The sequence below is a fragment of the Tympanuchus pallidicinctus genome, unplaced genomic scaffold (assembly GCF_026119805.1).
Source record: "Tympanuchus pallidicinctus isolate F22 unplaced genomic scaffold, pur_lepc_1.0 scaffold7, whole genome shotgun sequence".
NCBI lineage: Eukaryota > Metazoa > Chordata > Aves > Galliformes > Phasianidae > Tympanuchus > Tympanuchus pallidicinctus.
Window position 1 is genome coordinate 22896479 of NW_026294791.1, and position 20751 is coordinate 22917229.

General features: G+C 48.4%; 1 protein-coding gene across 11 annotated transcripts in view; it reads right to left on the reverse strand.

Moving 5' to 3' along the window:
• PACS2 (phosphofurin acidic cluster sorting protein 2) overlaps positions 1-20751 on the reverse strand; it is a 66752-nt gene that overhangs the window by 39329 nt on the left and 6672 nt on the right. For 9 of the 11 annotated variants that reach the window (XM_052666658.1, XM_052666653.1, XM_052666652.1 and 6 more), the window contains exons 2-3: positions 5994-6081; positions 2629-2718 (exon numbers count right to left, since the gene is read on the reverse strand). In XM_052666658.1, coding sequence (XP_052522618.1) covers positions 2629-2718; positions 5994-6081 — 178 coding nt within the window. Of the gene's footprint in view, positions 1-2628; positions 2719-5993; positions 6082-10729; positions 10781-20751 lie in introns of those variants that run through there. The other 2 variants (XM_052666654.1, XM_052666655.1) reach the window with 2 other exon arrangements.

Below are 20751 nucleotides of genomic sequence, written 5' to 3' on the forward strand. Positions count from 1 at the left end.
CTCTGCCACAGAACCCTAGTGCCACACAAGGGGATTAGTGGGCATGGGGAGAGCCCAGATAACCCCATACCCTTGCCTTCATAGCCCCAGGACAGGAGGCAGCTCAGGCCTGTGAGTGACCACAGAGCGTGAGGCACTGTGGTCCCCACCAGGCACTGACAAAACAATCCTGGCTGTTTGGAAGGGCTGAGCCCAAGTCCAGACCCAAAGAGATGAGCATCCTCCAACAGATGGGCTGCAGAAAGGAGAACCTCACTGCAGAGACCCTAGTTGCATACTGGATATTCTTAAGTGAAGGATGCTTCATCTCGCTTTTTTTTTTTTTTTAGCTCCTCTCCCCACTTTGGGAAATTGTGAGAGTAACTTCCTGCCTCTTAAAAAACTTGATAAATACAACTGCTGAGTGCCACCAGAAACCTGGAGATGTTAATTTGCAGTCCAGAGCAGGCCTGACTGCTGCGCAGAGAGCCAGGAGCAGTGGCCGTGCAAACAAGCAGAATACCAATTAACTGATTGCTCTGCAAGGATGGGATCGACTGCCTTGCATGAGGCAGCAGCCCTGTGGAAGGGAGGAACAGCAGTCCACGTAATTAAAAGATCATCTTAAAACGCATTTGCATCCAAACACAAATTGAGTGCCACTTCACAGATCCACAACACTGAAGTTACTGAGGACTGGAGCTGCCAGCTGGGATTCAGAAGGCAAGAGGCACCTTGTGCATTCAAACCTCCCATCCTCCTGCAGCTGAGACCCTATCAAGTGTTGGGAAGGCAGTAGAGAAGAGGGATTCCTTGCTCTCAGCTGGAGACATTGGGGGCCTCTGAGGCTGCTTAAGCATGAACCCCGCAAGCTGAATTCTAAAGTCATTCTGGGTCCCAGGCCAGTTTGAGCTCCATATCTACAGTTTTCTGGAATTCAACTAGATGGATCAAGTCCACACACACAAATTTCTGTTTTTCAAAGGTGTGTGAGGAATCTCTGATGAAGATTCACAGAAATATTAAAAAATAAAAACAAAATAAAATAGAGATCCAGGGACATTCATGCCACTCACTTAAAGGCAACATCCTCTGAAACACCCCAGCCACTCTCACTGCACAGCTATTTTTAATTCCTGCCATCACTTGTCAGATCTACAGAATGGTTTCAACAAAAACTTGTTAGCAACTGCCACTCCATAACCCAGTATTTGAAAACAAGACACAGGAAGCCCCAAGCACTGCAAGCACCTCCAAGGACAAGAAGAGGGGACCGTCATACACACCAGGGAACTTCAATTGATCCTGAGAAACTTGCAGAGGGTCAGGAAGAGCAGCCATTCCAGCAGTCAGGATGACAGGAGCTTACCTGCCAGAAAGGCTTCTGCTGGTCTCAGCCTAGCTAGCTAGGTGAATCAGATTTAGATGCACCATAGCTCTAGTCTTACCCCACCTGCATAACAGAGCATTGCCCACATGGACAGCCTGCACAGTGTGCATGCATGCAGAGCAAAGCACACAGGGCAAAGAGTGACAGCACAATATGGAGATACTGGCTGCAGCTGCAAGACACTGAGGCTTTCTCATGCTGAGACATCCACATGCTTTTACTCTGTAGTCCATCACCACTCTTAAAATATCCCAGGCACTAAATTCAGACTGTACCTGGCTCAGACTATACTTAGCTAAGAGTAGCTTCCAGCCATCGTCCAATTAAGAAATAATAAAAGCTGTCATAAAAATCCTGCTGTGCCATTTCAGGAAGGCTTCCCAGACCTCACAGCATCCAAAAGCACTAATCCTTCCTGCAGCAGAGAGATCAGCAGCACATCTCTGCACTAAGCTTGCTCATCTCACAAACACTGTTCTGAAGGCTTACAGCATCACTGACATCATTATCCCCTGTTCTGGCTCAGTTCCCAGCCCCTCCTGGGGAAACCAACTTAAAAACAATGCTGTGTGTCCTGCTGCAATATTGCTCTGAGTTGCTGGGAAAAAAAAACACAAACACACACACACACACACACAAAAAACACATTCCAAAACAAAATCTGCAGAAACATTTGCTGACACAGGATGGGCAGAGATCTGGCTCATCCTAAGGCTCTGCTCCCGGTCGCTGGAAAGCTGCAGTCTTTAAGAATCACACATACTTACTCCTGGCACGTGGATTTCTCATTCCTCCTCACAAAGGAGGGTATGCAGTTCTGCAGTCAACCCAGTTTGCAAGCTGCATCAGGACAGAACCAGAAACGCCAGCCATCTGTGTACCTTCCCATGCAGTCCCAGGGTTATCATCTGTCTGCAGTGAAATCTCACCTACCTTGCCTACCCAGAGCTCAGAGTAACAGCCAGTCTGTCCTGCATCACCACTGCAGTCCTTATCAGATCAAACTCCAGATGGCAACATCTAACCCTCAGCTCCAAAATACATTTAACCTCGACAACAATGCTTCCGAGTGTCTGCTCCATGCACGCAGGACTCTCTCTTGTGCTCACAGCATCCCAGCCTCTATTTCCCTGCTCAAGAGGCAGTACTAGGGCAGGATGCTCCAAGGAGACCAGCCAACACAATACAGAAGGATCCTCAATGCAGACCCACAGAGCACCTCTGCTCACACAAGTGTCCTGGTGCCCCGTCCCACTCACCTGCAGCGAGAAGGTCAGCGCAAGCTCCGTCTCCACGTGTCCACTCGGCGGCAACACGATCTCGTGAGACCGCAGGATGCGCTTGGAGCCCTGCACAGAAGCAAAGTCCACGTGGTAAATTGCCCAGCCAGCCACTTTCTTGCCATCCAGCCCAAACGGCTCAGCCGTAGAACTGCAGAGCTCCAACTACAGGCCTTACTCTCCCTGATATTACCCACAGCTGCCTTTGTGCTGCCTCTCCCCAGGGAAGGGATAAGGCAGCAGGTTCTGCAGGCGGGGCTGTCAGAGAGCTGGGCTGCAGGCAGCGCTGGAAAGATTATGGCCTTGGAAAGGATGGTGGGAAGGAAGACTGGACTGAAATGGAAGTAGCCCTGGATTGGCATCCCAACTCTATTTAAACAAAACTGGGAAATGCTTTCAGAGACTACCCCAGAGAAAGTGAATGGATGGATCTGACCTTGCACTTGTGCAACATATTAATGAGACGAAAAGGGAGATATTTGACTCATAAAGATTTGGGCATATTTACTGTCCCTAACTGCAACAAAGCAGCTTTTGTTCTGCCAAACCCCAGCATTCAAAAGCTATGAGTCAGCCCCCACCCCTCAAGCTGAAGTCTCATTTCATGACTGCAGCCAATAGGTAGCAGGCTCCGCATCTCCTGGGTTCACAGGCTGCAGTGTCACACACACATCTCTGGCATTAGCCTTGGTGGACTGATTTTTCTCTTTGTACACACACCCCCCCTGGAGAAAAGTGGAGATTTTAGTCTATTTCAGGAATATTTCAGAGAAAACTAGCAGGAAAGCACAATAAACCTCTGCCTAGCAAATGCTTCTGTACTGTTCAGATAGTGGTAAGTTTCAGAGGTCTCTGGCTCAATATTCTGCTGAGGTTGCAGCTCTGGCTTTGTCCAGACGGGCTGATCTCCCAGAGGCACAAAACTGTAGCTCTCAAAAAAAAAAAAAAAAAAAGGCATCTGGGAAACCAGAGACAGACAGGGACTAAACACCTCCCAGCTGCATCTAAAGTAACACTGCAAATGTCTACTGCACAGCCCCAAATAATATCCCAAAATGAGGGAGGAAGAAGAGGAGAGGCTGAGACTGGGTTACATCCCTTCCTCCTCACAAAACCAGAACGCTGTGATTTGCAGGTGCCCCCAGTACATCAAACAGCAGAGCAGGTTGAAAACTGGAGGGTCCTTCCCAGCAAAAGCAGCACGTGTGCAAGTTAAGCACAGCTGGCCTTGCCACCGGCAATAGCAGCATTTGTTCCACGCTGCAAATCTCCTAACAGTAGCAATCTTGCTTTACTTGTTACACAACTCGAAATCTAATGAAAGCCCAAATATAGCAGCTTTAAAAAGACTGCAGCAGATAAACAGAGCAACAGCCTGGGAAATACTGTTGACAAGTCTTTGAACATCAGGAGGGATGCAGACAGACATGGGAAATGCAGGTAGGATGCTCTCATTAGGTCTAAATTCAGTCATTCTTTCTGGAAGGACTGCAGTGCTGACACCTCTCTTGCAATTTCTCATACACAGTCATTTGACAGAGACCATATACTTGAAGATCCAATATCACCAGCTGCAAACAATAGCTGTGTCAGAAACCTGAGTGCTGGCAAATTAAGTAGCCTTAAAAGAGCTTGTCAGCATCATAATAACCTGCAAGCCACGAAGGAAGGCTTCAAATCTGCCTGCATCTGAGACAGTCACAGTGCTACTGCCCTACCATTAAATAGCACATCACGAGATATGAGCAATGATCGAACTGCAGTGCCAGGGACACCCAAGGTGAAGCTATGGGCACCCTCTGGGACAGCAGTTATTGCAGCTGCTGTGACCTCAAGGCCAACTGAAAGGACAGATGAAAGCAAAAACAATGGGCAAGGATGCAAGCTGCAGCCTGGGACTTGGCAGATAAGCACCCCAAACTTTTCCAGTTACAAAGGGCAAGTGCTTTTGCTTTCCAGTTCTTCGGGATCTGCCCCACTACAGAAGGGACTGCAGAATAATTGCTCAGGTCTCACTGTGTTACTTACTGTAGCAGGACAGATCACAACATATATTTAGAACAGACAAGAAAGTCCCAGTTTTTAAAACTCCCTTCAGGCTTTTTGGGCTTCCATGTCCGGAGCAGCACATTCAACCTTTTCACCCAGAGAACGTGTTAAACTCCTAGCAGTAACCTGGATGGGAAGAAGCTTTGTTCTAGTAAAAGCTACTGGATTTTGCAGCCCAAGCCTGGCACACCCTGTCTGTAGATCACTCATTGAGAAGCCTCGGGCCCTGACAGTGATGCACACGCTAACCTGTACAAACATATGGAGAGCTTTCAGCCCTGATCAGCAATATCTGACAGCCTGGGAACCCACAGCTGTGCATCTTCAGAATTCAGCTGTGTGAAACTATTCCCTACCTTTCTGCTCCCTGCTGTGGATCTGTGAATCCCTCCAACACAGACGGACACAATTTTGCTGCAGCTGGACTGCTCAGAGATGAGAGATGTTGGCTAAATGCTCAGCTGCATGTTCTTGGTCTACAAAGCCTTCATGATTTCATCTTCCAAGTTAGATTTTAACACAAACAGATCTCTGCAGAGATTTGCCTGCCCCTTTTTTGAAAAGCAGCTGCTTTTCAGCATAGTTAATGGTACTTGTCTACTTCCAGGTCCACTAGACCAGTAAGTACTTCAGCATTTCCAGTGGTGGGAGCACTCGAACTCAACTGACGCAGTGACACACTGGTGGAACTTACTCACTACCTGCTGAACACCTACTTCCAGGCAGCATGACCTCTATGTAGAAACCTAATTAAGCAGCACAAACCCATGTTGCAAAGTAGGTTATTTACCTAGGATGAGAGCTGTATCTTATGGAAACAAACTGAAATGTACAGGCATCCGATAAATCAACTGACAAGTACCTGGCTACAAATATGGGTTGGACTTCTGATAGCAGAGCTGTCCATTGGAAAAAGGCCCAGCCTTCAGAGCCTCCCGAGCCCAGGTCCAAATGACCAAGATGTTCTGCCCCAGCAAGAGCTGCAGCATGCTAAACACAAGCTTAGATTTGGTGACTGCTCAGGAAGATCAGGTGACAGCATATGATATGAAATGAGCATCTTTACCAACATATAAAGCTCATGCTGAGTCCTTAGTGAACAGTATTCTTCACTTACTACAATGAAATTTGGTAGGAACACAGGAGAAGGATCACAAGAGACTCTCCACACGCACAGAACATCACGATATCAGTGTGAGAAGTGGCCCACAGCCATGATAGACCTCACACGGAAGCACCTGCCAGCATTGTTAACTCAAGTACCACATTCGATTCTTAGAGCTGACAGCAATTACCTGCATTTTGACAGCAATGACCACAGAAATAAGCTCCTTATCCAATTCCTTTAAGACTACCAGTTTCTTTAGTGTCAAGCTGCACAACCTGCAAACAGGAACAGAAGAGAAACAGTTATAATCATTGTCTGAAAAAGGAAAAGCTCTGAACAGCTTCCACACAACAGCATCTCTGTTTGAGGTAGAACAGACTCCAGTCAGGAGCCACACAGACGCGGACATAAAGACAGCAGGAATACCAGAGGCTTCCCCAGCTCTTCAGGCTGGATTTCTCCACACACCCCCAAACAGGAGGAGGCAGCCTGTGGGTCCGTCTCACGGCCTGATGCAGACCCATGGCCACATGGGAGAGCCTCCCAGCACAGACCTCGCAGACCACAGCCTGGGAACGCTTGTTCTGAGTCAGCCCAAGGAGCTGTAGGGTCAGAGCAATTAAATTCCAGCAATGTAAAAGCAGTGGGTCAGGCTAATTTTAAATTTCTCTGCAAAGCTTTACTAGCCTGTTGGCTCTTTGAGTTTCAGGTTCTGGGTTCCCAAAAATCTCACTCCCACCTCCTTGCTGATCCTACTCATCCCCAAACAAAAGCGCTAGCAAGAGGTTCAGACCTCTCTAGTGGGAAAGGAAAAGAAACAAAAGAAAAAGGAGAGGACTTGCATAGTGCTCTGCAGCCCTGGCATGCACATGCCACACATACGCAGCTAACTCGCATTCTTCACCCTGGCAATGCTGCATTGTTCCAGTTAACAATGTTTGCACTTCTGCCTTCCAGCACAGAGCACTTGGGAGGGGAGAGCATTTGGACTAGGTGCAGCCCCAGCTCTGAGCTAATGGGGCTACAATACTGGCACTGTCACAGTTTCACAGGAATTACCAACAGCTGGTTTAAACACAGGGGTGTGCCTCGAAAACAAACTTGGGGGAGGGATAAACCTAAGGAAAGCTGCAGCTAGAGAAAGCTGCATGGGAGGCTCTGGAGACAGACATCACCCATGATGCAGATGCTGGCCAGGAGCAGGCTCTGCTTCATGTCTGGGGTCTGAAGGAAGGAGGCTGTGATGCCATTTGTTGTCTTTGTGAGGCCATAGCTGAAGGACAATTGCCCCAGGCTTGCCAAAAGCCAAAGAGCTGTGGGCAGTCAGGTGGTGTGAGCAGAGGTAGCACAAGGCACTGGCATTGTCCGCCCGGCAGGAAGGGAACAAAGGCCCTCTCTGTGTGTCCAGGCTGGAGGATGGAAAAGGTACACGAGGGAACAATGGCGTTCTCAGCACACCCAGCAGAGCACAAGGAGAGCGTTCTGCCATTCCTCCAATTCATCATTTATGAGCTTTGATCCAGCCCCACGGATTGCTTGCTGCTCAGAAAGAGGAAAAAAAAAATTATAAGCCTTCTTTACAGCAATCAGAAAAACAAAAGCTGTTGGAAAAGACACGGGGACGCATCTGCTTTCTTTATCCCATTGTTGGACTGCTGGTTCTAAAAGGCACTTCACACAAACAACAATGAAATGTTTATACTCTCCTTCAGGAGAAAAAAAAAAACATAAAACAAGCAGAGTTTAAATCTCACCAAAACACTTTCACCCTTAACATGCTTAGAGTTTCAGGTCTTCAGTCTAAATACAAATCAAAGCAATATTAAGAATACGTGACAGAAAGGGGCCACAGACAGTCACAAGCATCTTCCAAGCAAGGTGGTGTGCCCACAGCAGCAGTGCAGCCATGCCTGCCCTATGTGCCCTCCTATGCCTCTGCGGCTGGGATTGATGCAGGGGGACCTGAAACAATCTTATAAAACAGGATGAGGTTACATTTGGAAGTTTCACCCATATACATGATCTCAGTGAATGCAGGGGGAATAAAGAAAATCACACAGACATACGATGGGAATTGAGGAAGTCTCAGATCTGAAGTTGAAAGAGCCTGAAGTATTTTAAGTGGTCTATAAAAAGTCTGGAACCGCATGACAGCAAGGGTAGGCAAACACTTTTGTTGTGTGTTTATTTCAGCATTGATCTATGGTTGCACACAGGGAGCTCAGCTAGCAAAAGCACCAAGCCAGCTGAAACAAGCTGCAGAAAGAGCAAAGGAAATGTGAGATTTCCACCTCACTTTGGAGGTCCATAGCAGACCTCCCCACTCAGCACAAGCTGCGATGCAGAAGGACTCACGTTCCCTTGATCACACACCGTAGGGAGGCACAGGCTGCTCCCTCCTGATCCCCTTCCCCAAGTTAACACATGACATCTAAATGCATCCTACGACAATAAAACCCAGTTTTAAAGACGAAACCTTGGCTGGACCCAAGGGCTCCAATGTGCCCTGCTGAGGCCAGCTGTGCTGTGTGGCTCCACCACATGCTCCTCACCTGGGCAGAAGCTGTGGGCACAGAACACATTTCACTAACAACAATCCTAGCTCAAACAGGCTCAGAGCAGCCACACGAGGTGCTCAATTCTTTATTCATTGGATGCTCCGGTTTTGCATCCCTTGGAGTAGAAAGATCAGGAAAATAAATCCCCTCCAAGAAAGACTCACTGAATTAAATGTTTGTCCCTCCACAGGGAGCACAATAATTGCACTGAGACCGTGTTCACACAGAGACAGCCAAATCAACAGGAAAGAAGAATTAAAAATTAAAGACCTGTATTTTAATTAAGCCCAATGGTAGTCAAGAATAATAACAGAAGCAGGGGCTCCAAGTGCAAGACGGGAGCAGGAAGGCTTCAGCTCACGAAGCAGATGTCCTTGCACTGGCTGAAGTCTGCAAGATACTGTTCCTAGAGGCAACGTTTCATTCCAGGAGCACTTTCCTCTGAGTTCTGTAAGCATGTGCCAGATGAGAGATGCAAGCAAGGAACCTGTGCACCAGGCAGTTCCACTGCACCCAAAGCTACTTCAGTGGTAGAGACAGCAAGCAGCCTCCTACCCCTCAACACTGAGTGTTCTGCACTTAAGCTGACACACTCAAGACAGTCCCAAAATAAACCGTGAGCCACTTGGAGGAGAAGTGGAGAGAGACACTGCCCACTCACATACCTCCCAGACAGAGCCTTTCTGCACATAGCTACAGGGCAGCTGTGTGGGGCAGGCTGGAGAGAGAAGCCCTGCACAGCATTTTTCTAATGCAGCTGTCTAAGCAAGGGATGAACAGGTGCAGAGCACACGCATAGTTTCAGATACCTGTTTTGCATGTGCCCAGGTGAAGAAGCACTCTCCTGTCCAGCTACTGTGCTCACACGCTTCATACTGCCTAGGAGAATTATTCCAGGCAGAAAAGCTGTTCTCTACGTTACAGATGTGTCACAGTAGGGCCACTGGGGGTTATCAATGGTAGAAAACACAGGAAGAGTGGTTCTTCACTCTCCAAAGCTTATGAGCCAAATCCATCAAACGTTTCCACCTTGATCCACTCTCAGCCTGCTTCCAACCAGGAGTAAATTAAATGAGACAAATCAAATGCCCAACTCCTTTCATGCCAGAAACACAACTTGAGCAACTAGCGGAGATGCAACACTGCCCTGCACTAGTCTCAGCCTGCTTCTCCTTCATTCACAGTTACCACTAAGCTAAATGGAATCTTGAGTCAGCTGTTTTGGCTACAGGTGCATTCAGGTAAGCTGTAAGCCAGGAAACAACTGCAGGGCCAGTATTTCCACTGTTCTTAAGGATCTTGAAATCTGCTTCCCAGCATTAACACAGAGAATTAAGCTCTTAAAATTCTAGAGACGAAGATCCATAGAAGAGCTGCAGCAAGCAGATCTTGTTCTAACAGGTAAGAGGATGGCAGCTTAATTTATGCAACAGGCTGCCCCTAGGACCTCACAAGGACGCAAACACGCAGCAAGATGCCGCCCTGTTGCTGCCGAAACATTGTGCTACTCACTGCACATATTTTGCAGTGTACTTCCCATCCACACGGGTGGGATATCTGCATGTTTGTCACCAACCACATGCCTCCACCTGCACACTCAGAACACTGCCACTGAGAAACTGATGCATTCTCTCCCTTTCTGAAGTTCTTCACACATCTGGTGACCTCAGCCAGAATCTTAGTTCCTCCACAATGGTCTCCTCATGCTTTGCATTGATGGTTTCAAATCCCTGACTTAAAGGAAAAATCATGAAGAAGAGATCAGGTCTGTTCCTCAGACAAGCAATGGTATACAAAGGAGTCCATCTAAACCACCTGTGTGTTTACACCACACTGCCTGCACATCCAGGCTTACAGCTAGTCCGTGCACCTCTCTCGATGTGCCTCCTTCAAATCCAGCATCCAGAGCATCAGGAACGCACACTAACTGAATGAAGGATCCCACGGTGCTGGTGGATTGAGTTTAATCCACATTCTAAAAGTTCTGAGGGAATAGAATGGTGTCATTTAACTTAAAAAAACTGAAGTAAGCTAACAGAGAAAACATGACTGATGATCAAGGCTGCTTTGACAGACCAACAGGACTACATTTCCTACAACACAGCTGACACAAACATTTCATATTTGCTGTACCAATTTTGTAGTAGCTGGAGCAACCAATGCCAGATTCCCACTGAGCACGTGATGAGAGTGGTCAAAGCTGCACACGGGGAGGGCAGCCTTTGGGATATGGGCTGGTGGAGCGTTTTCTGTACCTAGGGCTTCAGTTCTCAGCCAGCCAGCAACAAAAGGAAGACATGTAACACTGTAACGCAATGGAAAGTTCAGCAACCATAGCCTAGCAGTAAAGTCCCAGGTTGCTTACCTCCCAAAGGCCTCAGGCACACAGGGATCTCCAGCAAGATATCCTCACCTCCACTGCCAGCCCTTTAATGAGGTCTGGAAAGGGGTGGATCCTGGCTCCACCCCTTCCATCACTCAGGTGCACAGCGCACGTCTGAGCTCCCCTGGGTTGGCCCTGCCTTCCCACCAGGTGCTCAATCACTGCTTCAAGCTGTGACTTAGCATTTCTGCTACCAGGCGCAACGCACAGTGAGGCAGCCAGGCAGAAGGCAACTCCCCACCATACACGTTAAAACTAGAGCAGAAAATTATGCCCAAGCAATGAGCAAAATTGATTCTGTGGGGAGGAATGAAAAATGCCAACAATTGGGAAGAGAATGAAAGGAGACACGAGCTGCAACAGACCCAGCAGTTCTCCCCTCCTCAGCATGCCCTCCTCCCACCGCCTGCCTCTTGCTGCCCTCCTGTCCCAGCAGCTGCACGTGGCACACAACATGTGCACTGGGAACTGGCTGCACTAGGAATACCATAAGAACAAGCTCCCTGCCTGCCCTGAGCCCTCTGGGGCTGGCAGGATCTGCATACAGCAGCCAGCACGGGAGGGCCCCAGGAGCCTGCTGCAGAGCGAGGAGCAGCACATGAGTCCTGCACATACACCAGCACCCTCCCTGCTGTCAGCACACAGTGAGCTCCTTGCAGGAGCAGCTAGCTCGGACAGGCATGAGCGGTGGCATGGAAGGGCTGCACAAAAAGCCTCATGCACACGTTTGCACCAACATGTGCTTCGCCTGGATTGTCACCCTTTCTTTCCCCCATCCTCTCTGCCTGCACCATACCCACGAACTCTGAGCACAGCATCCCCCAGAGCAGCAGCAGGCTGGGAGCCGTTACATCTCCACAGCAACAGGCCCCTTTCACAGCACTCCAGCTTCCTCCTTACCCCATTGCAGCACAGCTGGTGGCAAATCAGCCGTGTCACCAAGAGCTCTGTTCCCCATACAGCCCAGTGCTTGCCCTGCAGGCTCCCCTGCCCATCCAGCGCTGTAGGGTCATGCCGAATTACTTACTGCTCAACCACCTCCAAATCACAAGCAGGAGCCGTGCACAGCCAGAGCCGAGATCCCCACAGCACACAGGTCCTAACACCAGAACCTGTCTGAAAGACCCACCTTACATCACAGTGGACAAACAGACAGTATGAACACCACTGTCAGCCTTTTAAAGGAGTTTTACCTTTTAAAGCTCACTGACCAATACGAGCCCACAGCAGCACAGCCAGGGCAGCTGGCCCGTTCCTAACAGCACTGTCACTCTGCCTGAAAGCAGCCACATTGAGTGCCAGATGAAAAGGGTTGTCTTTGCTAAGCTTGCAATATGGCCTGAAATAAGTAAGATGGGAGAATCACACAGGCATAATTCAGAGCTTAAATGGATGCTTCCTTTTTTAGTGAGAACTCAAAATGTCCTCTAAGGGTGAAAACAGAGCGGCCAACAGCAATGAGAAACATTTGTGAATGCTGATGGCACGTTTGGTATCAGCCAGCAGAGCAATCAAATATGCAAAGCATGCCGCTGCTGGGCTTGTTTGCGGACCAGAACACTCCACAGATCCCAGCACTGCTCTGACCACATGGAGCCTGCGTTCTGGCCTCCTTCCAGGTCAGGCACGTGCACCCAGCCACCCCCATGCCCCCATTGGGACAATGCTCCATGCTGTTCCTCTGCATGCCCCACATTTAATGCCAGCTCCTTCCTCTGCTGACTATGGAGGTGAAGGAGAACACAGTCACAGAGATAACAAAATTAATCACCTAAGTTAGAATCAAATTTTTTGAGCAATTCTCATCATGCCTCAAAGCACGAGACTGTTTAGCATTTATTTAGATCTGAATGCTGCCAGTTTTCACAGGGCAACAACACACAGCTGACAAAGCAGGCTCCATCAGCGCTAAATATAATTCACAAAGAACTCTAGATCCTGCCACTAAAGCTGGAGAACTCTATTCAGCATTAAACACACTGCAAATTCTGGTTAGAATCCCTCAAACTGCAACAAAACGACATGGGTAAAGCTGTTAAAATGTGCTACCCCTCAGAGATCAGTGCTCAAGGAGGAGAGGAGGGGGGCACACTGAGATGAGATATGTGCTATGAGCAGTGAAAGGGCTGAAAGGGCTGAACCTACAGAAGTGTTCAGTTCTCCTGTAAGAACAGTAATGTCTCCTGTTGCCTTTGGTTGAAAATGCACTGCACTCAAGCATCCCTGCATTTCTTCCATCAGATATTCTGGGCAGCTCTCACTTGTTTGCACACTGTCTGCTGAGGAGATACGCTGGGAAGCAGACCACAAAAGAAGGGGACCTGGTGAGATTTTGAAAGCCAAACAGCTATCCACAAAGGCTGACTGAATGGCTGAAGCAGAACTGCCACCACGGCTGCAAGGGAAGGAGCTTCTGCCGCAACCAACAGTGATGTCTGATATCCTAAACCCAGCTGAACCAGCTTGGAAAGGATTCTGGAGCACAGCGACCAGCCTGCTGCTGCTGAGCACAGCACAGCTCTGCACACACCTTGGTTTGCAGAACACTTCTGCTCAGCTCCCATTGGAGGCAGCTCCCCGAAGGGAACCGCCAGGTGATCTCAAAATGTCTCTCAACACCGCTTTGAAAACATCTTTTTCCCTTCAGTCTTTCTCTTCACATCTAAATATACTGTGCGCTCTACTTTGAGGTATTAGGGAAAAAAAAAAAAAGAAAAAAAAAAAGCACTTGTTTTGGAAATAACAAGATTTTCTGTTTGTTTCTTCTTCTGCTTACCCCGTTCTGAAAGCTGGCATCACCTTTCTGTTTACTGGGGAGAGAAGGAAGCACAGCTTTTACGAGAGGAGCCCAGAAGACCCCCAATGCCAAGTGCTTGCAGCAGAGTGCAGAACGCAGCCATGTGCTGAAGAGACACATTTACATTTGCCTCATATTCTGATGCTCTTCAGCAGCTGTTGGAAGTTGAATCAACAAGCAGAGATTCCATATTATTCAGAGACTACATTTCTTCAGCATTATTGCTGGTGATATTTCATTCCTGAGAGCATTAAGAGGCCGGCAAAGCAAACCAAATGAGTTTGCTCATTCCGTTTGTCAAAATACTTATTAAAGCACCAGAGTGATGTGTGAGTGAGGAACGCAGCACACTGGGAGGGATGCTGGCCTGCCCTGCAGAACCACGCGTGGCATGGGCATGTGGAGGGCAATGAGGCGGATGTGAGCAGCCCTCTCTCAGCAGGCAGTAATGTGCTCACTGCTGGGGAGCTGAACTCAGAGCCTGGCCAACATCACAATAGAGCCACTGCATCTGTGAGGAGGAGCCCCCACAGGAACACTCACTGAGCCCAAAGCCCAGAGCCAGACCAGACTCAGTGCCTTGACAGTGTTCTCTTCTCATGCCGTTGCCTTGTGCAGCCAGCTAAGGCTGTACCTGTGATAATAAGAACAAAGAACGGGTATCAGCATCATTTAAAGTGCCTGTGGATGAGCTGAGGAGCATCCTGAAAGCTGAGCAAGATTGCTTCTGTCACAGAAAACGTTCAGAGCCATCAGCAGGGATAGGACAGAGACCAGCTGTCAGGTGCCATGACATTATTTCAACCATCAGGATGGGATGTATCCTTATTTTTATATTTCCTTGGCTCACAGGTTTGCATCAACTTCTGATTTTTACCACACATATCAAACTTTGCACTGGGAGCTATGGCTAGTCACACAGGACATGTATTTTTGTACATTATGTGTTTCTGACCACGGAGACTCCCACCAATAGCCTCCAATAGACAAGCAGGAAAATGACCTACTAACACCACATTTCCCAGAGCTGTTACACGTCCCCCATCTGGCATATTGAGCTGAGATTTAAAAGGATAATGCAAAAAGTTCTCTGTTAAGGTACCAGTAAAACATTAAATCAGCTTCTCTGTGCTTATCCATTACAAGGCAATAAAAATGTGATATCCCTCATGCTCCTTCCCTCTGGAGCCTGTGTATTTACACTGCAGCCACAACGGGAAGGCCTACTGCTACCTTTCCACGTCTTACAAACAGTGGAATAATGCCTCCCAGCTAAAGTTTCTGCACACAGTTTGCAAGAAGTCCCCCAGAGCAGGGCTTGGCATGACAGGTGGCGCTAAGGGAGTCAAATCATGTCTCTGAAGAAATCATATTTCCCTATCAGAACAAGAAAAGGGTTTGGGGGGCTCTGGCAAGGACTCTGGGCTGCCAGAGAGCCAGTGTGGATTTGCTGCTGCACTGCAGGTGTTTTAAAAGCTAAAGACTGAGCCTGAGTTCATTGCTGCCCTGTCTACAAGACATGCACTGGGGAGACGGGATGGACTGCTGAAGTTTCCTGAGACTGGAGAATTGTTCACACTACGATGCACCAAATTTTGCCATTAAATCAGAACAGGCTTTCCATGATGTCCTGGATAACAACAATGGCAATAAACCTATTTCATCTTACCTACAAACACATGCTGACTCTGTGTTGCTGCGATTCCATCACCCTCCAAAATCCCAGCAGCACGAGGGCACATCAACTACAGCAAAACACACTGTGCCCGCAGCTTACAGGTGCTGGGCTTTGTTGTGCACCATGAGGGCTACAAAATCACAAATGCATCTCTTTTGATGCCTCCAAATTGGAAAGCGAGCTGCCAAGTCCTTCCATTCAGTGGGGAAGGCAGGGGATGTTACCTAAACAAGTCTCTGATCAGTGCACCAGAGAGCTGTGGCACATGAGACCAAATATTCCTGATCCTTCTAACATCAATAAACCCTTTATCTGCAGAGTCCTTTATTGTACCCCAGCTTTTATATACAACACTGGAAGAGCTAAGGAAAGCTCCACCACGTACCCTGGTGTCAGGGACACAGTTAACATCTCTCCTCACTCAGACTCTTCCCTGCTCCAGATATTTCCTCTCTGCACTCTAAACTCACAAGTAGTCAAAACGTTCTCAGAGCTTCATAAAAATCCAAGCCAAGCGTTTTCAACAAAATCCTCTTTGCTACCACACTCTGTTTGCTCGACTCCTGGAACAGGAGCAGTTCTGAGAGATGCCTTCACCATGAAGTATCATTAAACAAACGTTTGCAGCTGTGCGTATTTCACTTCAGTCAGACGATTGTGAATTACACCTCAGTGTGTCCTTGTAGAAAGGAGGTGGGCTGTCAGGGGGACGGGAAGGGGGAAGAGAAAAAGAAAGGAATTTCTATTGAACAAAAGAGCTCCAAGGAAGCGATACAACTTTGCTGGAAGCTATTCCCAACCCACTCAACATTTTTGACTGTATGCAGACATACCAGAACTCCAACAAGGGGCATTTTTTCCAGCTCAAATGTGAACCATCAGCAAATCTGGCCACCACCAGAGAGAAATATGACAACCCAGTGGAATCAGAGAAAAGCACACTGAAATCATCCTATGGTTGTCCTAAATCAAGAGCTTGCTCCAAGAAAAGAAAGTAGCAGACTCGTACAAACACATGCTCAGCGCCCTGCATGCTACTACTCACAGCTAAGCAAAGCAGGACTCCTGCACAGTTGCTTGCTTTGCTGACTGAGCAGTCATTTACTCTCTGCTTAAAAGTACACAAGACAAAGAGGCACCTTTTCCCTGCTTGCCAGAAGCCCTACAAAGGGCTTTACCAGCATTCACCCAGAGGGTTTTCCAGTGAACCATCCCCCAGCAAAGCACACACTGGTTCTGCTGGGAAGCCAAGCACTGCGCAATCCCTTCACAGCCTGAAACCACAGCAAGGGCCTGTGGCCATGCTGAGAGGCCAGGAGAGAAGTCAGCACCACAGGAACACAGAAGACAGCGCGTGCCTGGGGCACAGGCAAAGTGAGGTGTGGGCAAACATGCTCACAGCCCTGCTCTGGATCATAGCCTGTTGCACCTGGATGCAGCAGGTGTTGGTATCCACAGATCCTCCTGAATGCTGGCATCACACACCAGCAGAAACACTGGGAGAACCAGGCTACTTTGATCTGCACGAAGGCAATGCTGCTAAGCAGACACAAATATCCAAACCCGAAGCAGAAGCATTATCAGAACTCTGTGCTATCAGCATCTGTGCAGGGCACTAAAAAGAGCTGAGTAGTAGGCACCAAACACATGGCTTTTCCACAGAGTTATCACAGATTTTTCTTAAGCACAACCAGCAGGACCTAACCACTACATGTCAGAAAAACATTGCTTACTGACCAAATGTCAAACTGAGCAAATCCACCTCCAAAAGCCCTCTCCTGACACAGCTCCACTCACTTGTTTGAACTAAGCAGGCTTCTTGCCCTCAAGCACATCTCCATGGGCCAAAGGTAAAAACCACTGTAGTTTTGCCTCAGGGAGCAGATTTTCACCTAGGCTGCCAAAGGACACATGTTGGGAGGAAAATATCCTCTGATCAGCTTTGGTATCCGCAGGCAACTGGCTCAGCGGGGCCAAGCATAAGCAGACAGAACTTATCCGAGTGTCTGGAGGTGCTCAAAGTCTATTTGTGAAGCAAGGACAAAGCTGACTTGAGTGTTCATCTCACTGAAGCAAAATAAGGCAGATTCCTGGCAGAGAGAGGATACGGATCCTGCCAGCCTGAAAGAAATCGGAGCACCTTAAATTCTGGCACACTCTCAGGAACAGCTTAAGGAAGAGGTGGAAGAGCAAATAAAAGGGAGTTCAGCCCCTAGCAAGCCACTGGCAACATGAAATATATATGATCCAGTTCTTGCAGTTCTCAGCTTTCCTTGCAAATCCTTCATTTTAAGGCAGTGGGTGCAACTCGATAGGGAAAGAAGCATATCATCTTTCTGAGAGCTAGAAAGGAGGCAGATATATTTTCACTAAAGGGGACATTTTTGGAACAATCCTTTTTGACAGCAAAAACTGCCCATCTGAGAGGATGGCTGCAAGACTGCCCGCCCCTAGAAAATCAGAGCTATGGAGCTGTAGATTTTAAAGCTATGGACTGTAAATCAGCACGAGGATGGGAGCATAGAAAGGGCTTGGGGAGAAGAACAGGGCAGATGTGCAAGAAATTGGTGATAAATGATGCTTTAACAACAGCATTCTTTTATGAAGGAAGCTCTTCCTGCTGTACTTACTCTGCTGAGGCTCAGCAAAGATTCACTTTGGGAAGGACGACACACAGGACCAGCAACTCCTTGCACAACGAGAACTCTCAAACCTCTATAAAATCTAACCAGTAACACAGAGTGTGGCACAGGGGGAAGAGCCGTGGGACGCAGTTCGGTGGGGCCATTCCAGCCTGCAGACTGAAGAGGACTTAATAAGGTCTTTTTCAGCCACATTTTCTATGTTCATAATTTCACTCCACCCCCAAGAGGTCATGCAGATGAAAACATCAATTTAAGTAATGCCAGATGGGGACAAAAAAAGTTGAGAGCTAAATCTTTGCTTATTATAAAACTACTCTCCTTTCGTGTAGAAGCACAGAACACAGTCACTGGCTGGATATTTTGTACATAAGCAGGAAGCATCTCTAGGCCGTTTATATTGTAAAGACATTAAGGTCATGTGCTTTTGGCCAAGTATTCCAATACCACGTGGCACATCTATGAAAAAAAAAAAAAAAAAAAACAACCAAGCCTGATTTTGAAACTATGCCAGGACACCAATCTCCCCCAGGAACCCAAAATAATTCTTATTAAATGCGCTCATCAACTCAATTATAGATTTACTGGGTAAAGTTTAAAGATTAATTGTGTTTATACTTTTATTCTCAGTTTGGGTAGAACTCAATAGCACTTAATTTACCTTCAGCGAGCCACAAGTATCAGCAAAGCAAACAGCACTGAAATGTGTGAGTTCACTGTACTACTGAAGCAGACTGCTGAGGCAAAGGAAAGCTTCAGCAACGAACGAACCATTTGCCAGAACACACACAGGTCACTCACATAAAATCCACGGTGAAACTAGGATTGTATAGCTATGAAGACCACTGGGAAACTGTTACAGGTGCAGCTCTGCAAGTCACGCTCTTACTATAAAGTCATTAGCAATGACAGACCCGGTGCAACGATGCTGAGCTCTGAACAATGCAAGCTGCATCTGAACGTGTCCCATTAGAATCCAGGAGCACATGTTGGAATTTGCATAAGAATCGGTGTGGAAGATTCAGTTACCTCCCAGACAATCTCCAGTGGCTCTGGTTACACTGTCAATTATTCAAGTTCCGAAGTGCCTGGCTGACAATCTCCTCGCCGACAGCCTTGATCACAAATCCCTCTTCCCACGAGGAAGCTTCCCTCCATGTGAGACAGAGGGGCACAGCCCCAGAGAAGGGAACACCAGCCCAGCCCCACTGTGCAGCCTGATGGCAGCCGAACCACTGCACACTTCCTGCACACACAGCTCTGCGCCCTGCTGGGAAAGAGCACTTCTGCCAGAGCGCTTCTGGAGCTTTGCTGAAGCAGGCAGAGCACTGGTTGATGCTCTGTGCCTTGCACACACACTGACCCGTTGCAGGTGGAGCAGGAAGAGGGCAGGGAGCCCCAGAACAGGCTGCGATTGCTGTGCTGGGAACGGCAGCATCCCTGTCCCCGTTACGAACTACCGGGTTCGTCCAAGTGAGGTTGCAGTGAAATCAGGGCACACGTGACGAAGCAAAATTAAGACTGCACATGGATCTGATGAGCTGGAAAAGTCTGCAGGACCATCATGCTGTGCCACAGACACTCATTTTCAGAACAGCCCCCCCAGAGGCAGTCAAACTGAGTGCCGGCACGGCCTCCAGCTGAAGCGTGCTCTCCCTGAAGAAACTCAAGACTGAGCGACCTCAAACGCTCTTGCTATATTTGTAAAGCCCATGAGGAGACGTCCTCCAACAGCCCCGCGACTTTCATGGGCTTAGGAGAGATGGAGAACATCTTGCCAAGGTTCCCGCCAGAATGGGGTTAAGAATTTCACTGCCAGCACTGCACCTTAGAAGATGTGAGAATCAACCTCTCCAGTGCAAAAACAGAGCTCTTCTTTTGAGAAGGAATGATACAATTCCAGACCAAATGCATCCAAACACATGCCATGCCTCCAACAGAACCTCCAGCTGGTACGACCTTATCATTCTCATCTCTTTGGCTCCAGGATATGGTGTAAAGAAGCTTCATGGGCAGCAAACTCTACAGCAGAAAGAAGGCCGTGCTGCACTTCAGCTGTCCCTCAGAAGCTGCCAAGACAGCCTGCTGGTACGCTGGCTGGACAGGCTGCATGGTATAGGGAACATCCTCAGCCATCCTCTGATGTGGAACTGTTGAACTGCACCCCCATACACGCTAGTGAGACCACACTGCTGCACAAATGGCAGACCTGTCCACTTTGCTGCACGTTCCCACTTCTCATCTACACCACCCGCGAGCCTTTCTTTTTTGTTGTGTTAGGCTGAGGCAGATGGGCTGAGCACCGTAAGTGTATTTTCAGTCCAGAAGCAGCAGCATGCCTGCGCAGCCTCCTTCGTGGTACAGCCTGGCGAGCAGCTGCACAACAGGGAATCGCACTGGCACAACCCCCACAAGAGCCGTTCCACAACAAGGCACTGCCAAGCTCTGATCTCACTGTGGAGCACCCAGAGGACCGATGTGTTCCGAAGGTGCAGGCACAGCACGAGCAACGTGCCCCAGCGCTTGCAGCTGTTCCCTCACACCCAGGGCAGCTGCGTGCTCTGAGGCTCGCTGGTCACAGCAGCGTGTCACCAGCTTGTCACAACATCACGGTCACAGCAGCAGGCCGTGCAGTTGGGGCCTTTGGAGTGTGCAGGAGCCAGGCACACGAGGAAGGCTTGCACAGGCCTTGCATGGCTATCTTCTGCTGGTTCTCAGAAGCTGGGTGGATCTGCATTAACTGTGCTCCCCGGGCAGAGATTGTCCTCTCAGCAGAAAGGGGATACAGACTTATATAGACTATATATAGATAAGGCTTCCTAAGAATCTCTCGACAGGGCTTTTTCTGTGCTCTATATCTAGATCTGGCCTCATGCCTGTCGGGAAA